Source organism: Phyllobates terribilis, unplaced genomic scaffold (assembly GCF_046119375.1).
Source record: "Phyllobates terribilis strain yellow unplaced genomic scaffold, ASM4611937v1 Scaffold_11__3_contigs__length_659146591, whole genome shotgun sequence".
In the NCBI taxonomy this organism is placed as follows: domain Eukaryota; kingdom Metazoa; phylum Chordata; class Amphibia; order Anura; family Dendrobatidae; genus Phyllobates; species Phyllobates terribilis.
Genome location: NW_027362771.1, coordinates 398,652,205 through 398,663,318, shown reverse-complemented (window position 1 = coordinate 398,663,318; position 11,114 = coordinate 398,652,205). Strand labels below are relative to the sequence as shown.

Genomic DNA, 11,114 nt, shown 5'->3' with positions numbered 1-11,114 from the left:
CAGCACAGTGTGAGGGGAGGGACACAGGCAGGACAGTGTGAGGGGAGGGATACAGGCAGCACAGTGTGAGGGGAGGGGATACAGGCAGGGACAGTGTGAGGGGAGGGATACAGGCAGCACAGTGTGAGGGGAGGGACACAGGCAGGACAGTGTGAGGGGAGGGATACAGGCAGCACAGTGTGAGGGGAGGGACACAGGCAGGACAGTGTGAGGGGAGGGACACAGGCAGGACAGTGTGAGGGGAGGTGATACAGGCAGGACAGTGTGAGGGGAGGGGATACAGGCATGGACAGTGTGAGGGGAGGGATACAGGCAGCACAGTGTGAGGGGAGGGGATACAGGCAGGGACAGTGTGAGGGGAGGGATACAGGCAGCACAGTGTGAGGGGAGGGACACAGGCAGGACAGTGTGAGGGGAGGGATACAGGCAGCACAGTGTGAGGGGAGGGACACAGGCAGGACAGTGTGAGGGGAGGGACACAGGCAGGACAGTGTGAGGGGAGGGAGACAGGCAGGAGAGTGTGAGAGGAGGGACACAGGCAGGACAGTGTGAGGGGAGGGGATACAGGCAGCACAGTGTGAGAGGAGGGACACAGGCAGGACAGTGTGAGGGGAGGGATACAGGCAGCACAGTGTGAGGGGAGGGACACAGGCAGGACAGTGTGAGGGGAGGGGATACAGGCATGGACAGTGTGAGGGGAGGTGATACAGGCAGGGACAGTGTGAGGGGAGGGACACAGGCAGCACAGTGTGAGGGGAGGGACACAGGCAGGACAGTGTGAGGGGAGGGATACAGGCAGCACAGTGTGAGGGGAGGGACACAGGCAGGACAGTGTGAGGGGAGGGGATACAGGCATGGACAGTGTGAGGGGAGGGATACAGGCAGCACAGTGTGAGGGGAGGGACACAGGCAGGACAGTGTGAGGGGAGGGGATACAGGCAGGACAGTGTGAGGGGAGGGGATACAGGCAGGGACAGTGTGAGGGGAGGGATACAGGCAGCACAGTGTGAGGGGAGGGGAGGGGATACAGGCAGGGACAGTGTGAGGGGAGGGATACAGGCAGCACAGTGTGAGGGGAGGGGATACAGGCAGGGACAGTGTGAGGGGAGGGATACAGGCAGGACAGGGTCTCGGCAGTAGTGCCGCTGGGGCAGCCGCAGGAGGTGGCAGGGATACAAGAGAGCGGCGGCCACGTCTGCGCAGTCCCGCGTCCTTTGTGGTGAACCCGCCTTCAGAGAGAGGACGCGCATTCTCCCTGCTCATCTGCCGGGATCCCCGCTCTCCTCCTCACTGAGCCGGCCATACACGGTAGCAGCATCCGGTGAGGAGCACCGAGGACGCCGCACACCTCCAGGTCATGGAGCAGGGGGACCGCTGGCCAAACACCTGAGAATGAGAGGCTGTCGGCAGCTGCCTGAATAACACGCAGCTGAGGCCGGGAGCAGAGCGGGGCCTCTGCGTTACATGGAGGGAGAGCCCCGGAGCGGAGGAGGACCAGGAGCCCGCGTCCATCACTGAGGAGCAGCTGTCCGCACGCGCCATGCATCTGCACCAGGTGCTCACCGGAGCCGTGAACCCCGGGGATAACTGCTACTCTGTGGGCAGCGTCAGTGACGTCCCCTTCACGGTAAGGGATTCCGGAGATGACAGGCTGCTGCTGTATGTGCTGCACGGAGCCGCCCGCCCCTAGCCGGGGATTCCCCGGAGCCGGGCTCACCTCGTAATCCGCTGCATTGAATGGGGGCGGCTGCAGGCCCGGGGTCTGGATGTGCTCAGTCATAGGAGAGGGGGTAGGGCAGACATAATCGGATCTGCAGTGGTGACGAGCTGCTGGGGACAGGGACAGCACTGGATGGAGCCCACAGCCATCACCACCAGTGACTCGTACCTGCAGGGTGAGATGGAGACCAGTGGGAACCTGCTCAGTCACTGGGACATCACAGAGGACATGTGCCCTGTGCCCCCTTCTGTACCAGGTGCAGAGTGGTCTCTGTGATGGGCACCGGACCTTGCACAGAAAATGCTGCACATGACCTTAAATATGGGGCGCGGGTAGCCGATCACCCCATCCCATACTAAAGCGTCACACATGGGCCAGGGATATAATCTGATGGCCGCACTGCCAGGAGCTTCAGCTGCAATTTGTCTCTAGAAGTTTGGCTTTGAGAACCCATCTGTATTATGGGGCAAATGTGCCAGCCCATGTCTTCCCTGACAATAACAGCTGACCGCCAGGGGTTAGAGAAGCCCCACATTAGTTTTCTATACAGGATCATCTTCCAGAGACCCCACCTGCAATGGCGTTAGAGCCGTTTAAAGGCATTTACCCGTCTCATAAAGTGGCGACTTATAGCTAATATATGCCATCGAGACCCTGACAATCAAACTGGTGTATCACTGGGTCTGTTGGACTGAGTTTTTGTTTTTTCTTTCTTGGTGGCTCCCTGTCATCTTGTGGTGCAAGGAACTGCAGTGAGGGCTCATTCTGTTATATGGGAAGTTGTTCCCCTTATAGCCAGGTGGAAGTGGGGCGCCAATGTGCTGGCATAAATTAGAAAGCGAGACAGTGCATGCATACTCTAACTTGTCAGATCAGAAATCCCAGAGGAGACCCCATGAAGTGCTAACATATTGTATCCCACAGACATGCCCTCACTTTAGGAGATGGCCTATAATAAGATAATGCTCTCTGGCTGTCTGGATCAGTGATCTGCCTCAGTAATTGGGCATTTTTGGGGTGTTGAGATGGGATATAAATGCATGGACCAGCAGGATATTTCACAAATTGTGACATGATAAACTGTACATTCCTGCACATAGTAGGAAAACATCTAAATTACTGGTGCCAAATATATTAATTTTCTTATCATTTATCTGGCAGTGTCACCTCTTTCAGCAGTGTGGGCGTGGACTTCCATCCCTCTATGACACTGTCCAATCATAAAGAGGAAACAGAATAGGGAGGAAAAATGGAAGTCCACGCCCACAGAGCTGAGTGCTATGATGAGAAAATTAGTATAATTGGTGCTAGTTATTTCGGCGATCTGTATCTCCACAATGGAGTGAAAAAAACTGTGGAAAGAAAAAATCCATTTTAAGGACATTCCTGCTACTGTGTGTAAGAATATACAGTTTATAAGGTCACAATGTGTGAAACGTCCTCTATAAGCAGTCTGAGATGGGTAATAGGTAATGGCCAAAATATAAAGTTATACTCTATCCATGGGATAAGGGACAACTCAAGGCCATGTGCACACGTTGAGGATTTAGTGAGTTTTCCAAAACCCGGAGTGGTACAGCCGAAGAAAAGTAGACCACGTTCACACATTCAGTATTTGGTGAGTTTCTTACCTCAGTATTTGTAAGCCAAAATCAATGTAAATAATTTTATGCCCAAAAACGACAAAAGTATTCTCGGAGTGATACCTTAAACCAGAAAAAAATATATATTTGCAAGCTTTCAGAGCATAGCGGCTCCTTCTTCAGGCAGGTTTACAAATGAAAATTGCCTGAAGAAGGAGCCTCTGTGCTCTGAAAGCTTGCAACTCTGAACTGCTCAAAAAATAAAGGGAGCACTTGAATAACACATCCTAGATCTGAATGAATGAAATATTCTCATTGAATACTTTGTTCTGTGCAAAGTTGAATGTGCTGACAACAAAATCATCAATGGAAATTAAATGTATTAACCAATGGAGGCCTGGATTTGGAGTCACCCCCAAAATTAAAGTGGAAAAACACACTACAAGCTGATCCAACTTGGATGTAATGTCCTTAAAACAAGTCAAAATGAGGCTCAGTATTGTGTGTGGCCTCCATGTGCCTGTATGACCTCCCTACAATGCCTGGGCATGCTCCTGATGAGGTTGCGGATGGTCTCCTGTGGGATCTCCTCCCAGACCTGGACTAAAGCATCCGCCAACTCCTGGACAGTTTGGTGCTACGTGACGTTGGTGGATGGAGCGAGACATGATGTCCCAGATGTGCTCAATCGGATTCAGGTCTGGGGAACGGGCGGACCAGTCCATAGCTTCAATGCCTTCATCTTGCAGGAACTGCTGACACACTCCAGCCACATGAGGTCTGGCATTGTCCTGCATTAGGAGGAACCCAGGGCCAACCGCACCAGCATATGGTCTCACAAGGGGTCTGAGGATCTCATCTCAGTACCTAATGACAGTCAGGCTACCTATGGAGGGCTGTGCGACCCTCCAAAGAAATGCCACAGAACACCAGGATTGGCAAAGTTGCCACTGGCGCCCTGTGCTCTTCACAGATGTAAGCAGGTTCACACTGAGCACATGTGACAGAGTGTGGAGACGCCGTGGAGAGCGATCTGCTGCCTGCAACATCCTTCAGCATGACCGGTTTGGCAGTGGGTCAGTAATGGTGTGGGGTGGCATTTCTTTGGAGGGCCGCACAGCCCTCCATGTGCTCGCCAGAGGTAGCCTGACTGCCATTAGGTACCGAGATGAGACCCTCAGACCCCTTATGAGACCATATGCTGGTGCGGTTGGCCCTGGGTTCCTCCTAATACAGGACAATGCCAGACCTCATGTGGCTGGAGTGTGTCATAATTTCCTGCAAGATGAAGGCATTGAAGCTATGGACTGGCCTGTCCGTTCCCTAGACCTGAATCCGATTGAGCACATCTGGGACATCATGTCTCGCTCCATCAACCAATGTCACGTTGCACCACAGACTGTCCAGGAGTTGGCGGGTCTTAATCCAGGTCTGGGAGGAGATCCCACAGGAGACCATCCGCAACCTCATCTGGAGCATGCCCAGGCATTGTAGGGAGGTCATACAGGCACGTGGAGGCCACACACAATACTGAGCCTCATTTTGACTTGTTTTAAGGACATTACATCTAAGTTGGATCAGTCTGTAGTGTGTTTTTCCACTTTAATTTTGGGGGTGACTCCAAATCCAGGCCTTTATTGGTTTATAAATTTGATTTTTGTGTGATTTTGTTGTCAGCACATTCAACTTTGTACAGAACAAAGTATTCAATGAGAATATTTCATTCATTCAGATCTAGAATGTGTTATTTGAGTGTTCCATTTATTTTTTTGAGCAGTGTATATTTTTTCTGGTTTAAGGTATCACTCCGAAAATACTTTTGTCATTTTTGGTCATAAAAGTATTGACGTTGATTTCTCTGGCTAACATGGAATCACAATATAATTTTGTATTGTACTTCACTTTAAGCCAAAATTAGGAATGGAAAAGTATAATAGAAACACATGCACCAGTTCTGTATTTATCACCCACTCCTGGTTTTGGCTTACAAATACTGATGGTGTGCACAGGGCCTAATGGAGCTGGGAGTCCAACCATGAGGAACCCCGGTGATCCTGAGAGCGAAGCTTTGCAGATTACGTCTTGAATGTAGTTGACGTGCCCATGTTTGACCTTTAGCGCCATTCATTATCTATGGGGTTACTGGAAATAACTGAGCACTGTGCTTGGTCCTTTTCTGGTTGCCAATGAATGGAGCAAACATGGATGCCTCCACTCCAAATGAAGGCTCTGCAGTGCCTGGTTCCAGAGCTCCATTCTCAGGATCACAATAGTTCTCATTGGTCAGACTCCCAGCAATCAGTTATTCCCTATCCTGTGGACAGGGGGTAACATTACATTTTGGGAGTAACCCTTTACCTAAGAGAATTTTCCTGGAAAACTCCAAACAAGTCCCTAAATTTATTTTGGGCATTGAGACGTATATGACCACTTTTTTTTTGTTTACAATGACTATATACAACTTTCCACTATGGTGAATCGATTGACATAAATGAGTAACGCACAAGGTATGTAACGAGGACGTTTTGTGTTTTTTTTTTTTTTGTTTTGTTTTTTTCATTTACTTAGGGCTGTGTGCCCACGATGCATTTTTTAAGCGTTTCTGCAGCAGCAATTCCGCTGCAGAAACGCTTAAAAAACGCTTGGTAGAAGGCCTGCCATGTTGCCCAATGATAATCCGCATATGCTGTGCACATGGTGCGGAAATTTCCGCTGCGGACTATCATTGCGGAAAAATCCGCTGCACTACCAATTATTTTGCAGAATCACGGCATTTTCGCCGCTATTGACTTGCATTGGAACGCATAATATCCGCATCACTGAATCGGACCATGAGGAAACCATGCGTTTCAATGTGCGGATGGTACCCGAGTTTGGAGAAGAGGAGACTCTCCTCCAGACCCAGGTACCATAGTACCTGTAAAAAAAGAGTAAAATAAAAAATAAATATTACACTTACCTTCTGATGGCCCCGGTGTCCTTGTTTCGGCTTGCCGGCAGCTCGCGGTAGATTAAAGGACCTGCCATGACGTAATTTAGTCATGTGACGGGTCACGCGACCGCTGACGTCGGCAGGTCCTTTAGTCTACTGCGAGCTGCCGGCAAGCCGAGACAAGGACACCGCGGGCCATCAGAAGGTAAGTATAATATTTATTTTGTACCATTCTTTTACGGTCACACTATATAAATCCATGTCGGTTGCAGGGATTTATATAGTGTGACCAAGTTGTCAAGCACTTTCCAAGTGATGCTAAAATCGCTTGGAAAGCGCTTGTCAACCCGCATGCGGAAATGCATGTGAAGAACACTTCACTTACACTTGTCCCTGGCAGGAAAAACGCATGTACAATCCGCATGTACAATCCGCATGCGTTTTTTCTGCCAGGGAGATGCGGAAGCGCTCAGGAAAAAATCCTGAGCATTTGTGTATCATGGACACATAGCCTTACTGTAAAGTCTCTGTTCACATCTGCACCATGGTGTCTGTTTACAGAGCTTAAAAGAACACCTACCACCAATCTGGGACTGCCCTGTTTATTTAATAAAAAAGTGGGCAACCCCAAACTGGTTATTTTATTAAATATAAGTTAGTTTCAAAAGTGCTCATAAGTGCTCCTATCCCCCCCCCCCCCACTTAAAGGGGTCAATGTTCTGCCAAAGTTGTGGGATACTGGCATGCAGAGAGTGAAGGAACAAACTGCTGTCAGACATCTCTGGAAGACTCTTAAGCCCCCGTCTCACATAGCGAGATCGCTGCTGTGTCACAGTTTTGGTGACGCAACAGCGACCTCACCAGCGATGTCGCTATGTGTGACACTTTGCAACGATCAGGCCCCTGCTGTGAGGTCGCTGATCGCTGCAAAGTGTCCTGGACCATTTTTTGGTCGTTGCTCTCCCGCTGGTCAGCACACATCGCTGTGTGTGACCAGCGGGAGCAGCGATCAGGCTGGTAACCATGATAAACATCGGGTTACTAGGTGCGCGTGTGCTCCTAGTAACCCGTTGTTTATCATGGTTACGAGCCTGCTAAAGTGAGCGGTAACCTCCCGCTCACTGTAGCAGAGTGGTAACCATGATAAACAACGGGTTACTAGGAGCGGGTGTGCCCCTAGTAACCCAATGTTTACCATAGTTACCAGCCTGCTCCTGCTTCAGCAGGCTGGTAACCAGGAGCAGGATATCGTGGAAAGATTCTTTCCACGATGTCGCTGCTCCCCTGATCGTTGGTGAGCCTGCCTGTTTGACAGCTCACCAGCGACCACATAGCGACGCAGCAACAATCCCTGACAGGTCGTATCATTGTCGGGATCGTTGCAGCGTCGCTAAGTGTGACGGGGCCTTTAGCTCCTTATGGGACCAAATGATTGGGAATACTGAAATCTCTTAACATATAAAGTCACGTGGCCCCATACATATTATGGGTATTTGTCTGAATTTGTCTCATATGTATGGGTACTTCAGACTACGGCACCAGTATCAGAATTTGGCCAGAATTTTTGCTCAGTAAGCCTAAACCAGGAGTGGGTGATAAATACATAAGTGGTGACTTGTTTCTTTTATACCTTTTCCTCTGATTGTTCCTCCCCTGGTTTTGGCTTACACATACTGGGAAAAATACTGACCAAGTACTGATAGTGGGGCTGTAGCCTTAAAAGAGTATTCCCATCTCGAAGATCCTATCCCAATATGTAGTAGGTATAATAATAATATTAGCAAATACCTCCAACTAGAAATGTAGTATAGTTTTTCTGATTCGCTATGTCTCTTTCCTCATGTGCAGGCATTGCAACTAGCTGTCACTGTATCAGTGGTTGTAACCATGGATTACTAAGGTCCTGCAATGCCTGCACATGAGGAAAGAGACATAGCGAATCAGAAAAAATATACTACATTTCTAGTTGGAGGTATTTGCTAATAATAATAATAATAATATTATTCCTACTACATATTGGGATAGGATCTTGGAGATGGGAATACCCCTTTGACTCCTTAATGACCTTGGACGTATGAGTACGTCCAAGGTCGCATCCCCCTCTTTGGTGCGGGCTTCGGCGCTGAGCTCGCATTTTTCTGAGGACATGACAGCTGTTAAGATCAGCTGTCATGTGCCTCTAACAGCCGCGGGTGGAATCACATCCACCCGCGGCTGTTAACATGTTAAATGCCACTATCAATCTCTGACAGTGGCATTTAACATGCATGTGCCGGAAGTGCGTCACTAGTCCCGCTCATCAGCGCCCATGTCACATGACCGCGGGTCGCCGATGGGTTGGCATGACAACCTGGGGTCTGCAGGAGAGTAGCCAAGATGCTATGAGTGCCACCCATCTGTCGGCGCTCATAAGTGAGCATTTCTGCTACAGACAGCAGTGCTGAAGCCCTGCTATCTCTAAGGCCACGGCCCCACTATCAGTATTCGGTCAGTATTTTTTCTCAGGAGTGGGATCCAAAACCAGGTGAGGAACAGTCAGAGAAAAAGTATAATGGAAACAAGTCACCAATTCTGCATTTATTACCAACTCCTGGTTTTGGCTCCCACTCTTGAGAAAAAATACTGACTGAATACTGACCAAATACTGATAGTGGGGCCGTGGAAGATCGCAGCTTCTAGTCTCCCATAGAGACAATTGAAGCATGTAAAAAGTTTTTTTTTTTTTTTCAAGTTTAAATCACCCTCCTTTCGCCCCATTCAAAATAAAACAATAATAATAAAAAAAATACACATATTTGGTATCGCCGCGTTCAGAATCATCCGATCTATCAATATATAAAAATAATTAATCCAATCTGTAAACAGCGTAACGACAAAAAACAAAACACTAGTATTATGTTTTTGTGGTCGCCGCAACATTGCAATAAAATACAATAACGGGCGATCAAAACATCGTATCTACCCCAAAATGGTATCAATAAAAACGTCAGTTAGGTGTGCAAAAAAATATGCCCCCACTCACATCCAGATCCCGAAAAAAGGAGATGCTATGGGTCTCGGAAAATGGCAACTTTTTTTTTTTGCAAACTTTGGATATTTTTTTTTTACCACCTAAATAAAAAAAAAAAACTATACTATCCAGGTCTCGTAATGACCTGGAGAATCATAAAGGCAGGTCAGTTTTCACATTTACTGAACATGGTAAAAAAAAAATTGTGGAATTGCACTTTTTTTTTTTGCAATTTCACCACCTGTTTTCCAGTATACGATATGGTAAAACCAATGGTGTCGTTCAAAATTACAACTTGTCCTGCAAAAAACAAGCCCTCACATGGCCATATTGACGGAAAAATAAAAAAGGTATGGCTCTGGGAACAAGAGGAGCAAAAAACCCAAAGTGGCAAAAGGTTTAAAGAAACAATCCAGTGAAATGTTTGTTCTTTCCCTCCCTGCACTCCTACCTAACCTGTTTTTTTTTCCGCTGCACTTTTTTGTATGTGGGGTACTTGCTTCCAATTAGCACAGCCTCATCTTTGCGTCTCTTCAGACTTCATTTTGATTCACATTTTCAAATTTCCCCCTGCATTCTTTACCTGTGTGCTCTTACATAAACTCCTTGATGTATCTCGTGGATAGCTAGAGCCATTACCATCTTTGCCCGCTGGGGTAACACCGTGAATATCCTTCCCAGTGATTATCCTTCAGTTTATGTTCTCCTAAATGAGATTATCACCTTACAGTCAGGGAAGCTGAACCGTGATTTCCATCATCATAAACTTATGACAGGAACTGTCTAGTCATCATAAGCAACTGTGATAGGAGTTTCTGTCTCCCCAACTTCAGTGAGATGGTGACCCCCCCCCCCTTCAGAGAACATAAGTCCATGTAATTCCCATGGGGGTCAACGTGAGACCATATAACCTATTCGAGATAGGGATCACTGCATTTTCAAATATAAAGGAATAACTAAGGTAATAGTGATAGAATAGTGAGAAAATTGGCTAAATAAACAATTGGACTGCTACATTACGGTGCATATTTTACATCTCAGCCCGTCTGATGCACTGCAGCACTGCCGGCACCATACAAGGTATATGAGCTATAGAGGAAGATGCTGGAATCAGTCATCTCCGTACATTTCCAGCCTGCTCTGCAGTAATGTTGCCGTGGTCATGATGATGATCTCTATATGTAGCACATCCTATAGATTTGACTATTCAAACTCCATTTGAAGGAAGCAGAATTATTGTGCTTGTGCTTTATGCCATACATGTAATCTATGCTCGTCCAGTTACAGTATATATGGTAGATTATAGGGAAAAGATGGTACAGTTGTCCTGTAATTGGGGAATCACCTGCTGACTGCAGACACAACGTGCACATTCTGTGCTGTGAGAGTGGGTGGGAGATGAATGGCACAGCTTGTCCTTGTGTCTATATGTGTGCGGATCGGATCACATCACCGTATCTGGGTAATAGTATATGTTACCTTAGGGCTGGCTAGACACGCTGTCACATCGGTTGACACATTTGTGCTGTATTCTTAGATGCTATTTAATTATAAAGAATTACCATGTTATACCTGTTCTTTTATAAGTGGAAGATGGCAGCGTTCAGTCATAACTTGGATGATTGTTATGGTCATCAGATCTCCATCTGGACAGTTGTCACAGGCCTGATCCAGATGGAGACGGGAGACTGGGGAACTACCAGATCCCCACTGTGTGGTCATTTAGGAACAGATGCTAGGGATGGCAGTCCCTTCTGGGATACCCATTTTGGAGATTGCACAGTCTATGCATTGATGCCTAGCACTTCTGACCATCAGAGGTATCGGAATATTGCATAATTGTGGGGTATGTTGGACTTTCCTATCTAT

General features: G+C 47.6%; 1 protein-coding gene across 1 annotated transcript in view; it reads left to right on the top strand.

Moving 5' to 3' along the window:
• The first annotated feature begins 1,065 nt into the window (after positions 1–1,065).
• DMXL2 (Dmx like 2) overlaps positions 1,066–11,114 on the top strand; it is a 152,504-nt gene continuing 142,455 nt past the window's right edge. The window contains exon 1 of the mRNA XM_073654720.1: positions 1,066–1,627. Within this exon, the coding sequence (XP_073510821.1) occupies positions 1,541–1,627 (87 nt within the window). The 5' untranslated portion in view covers positions 1,066–1,540. The remainder of the gene's footprint in view (positions 1,628–11,114) is intronic.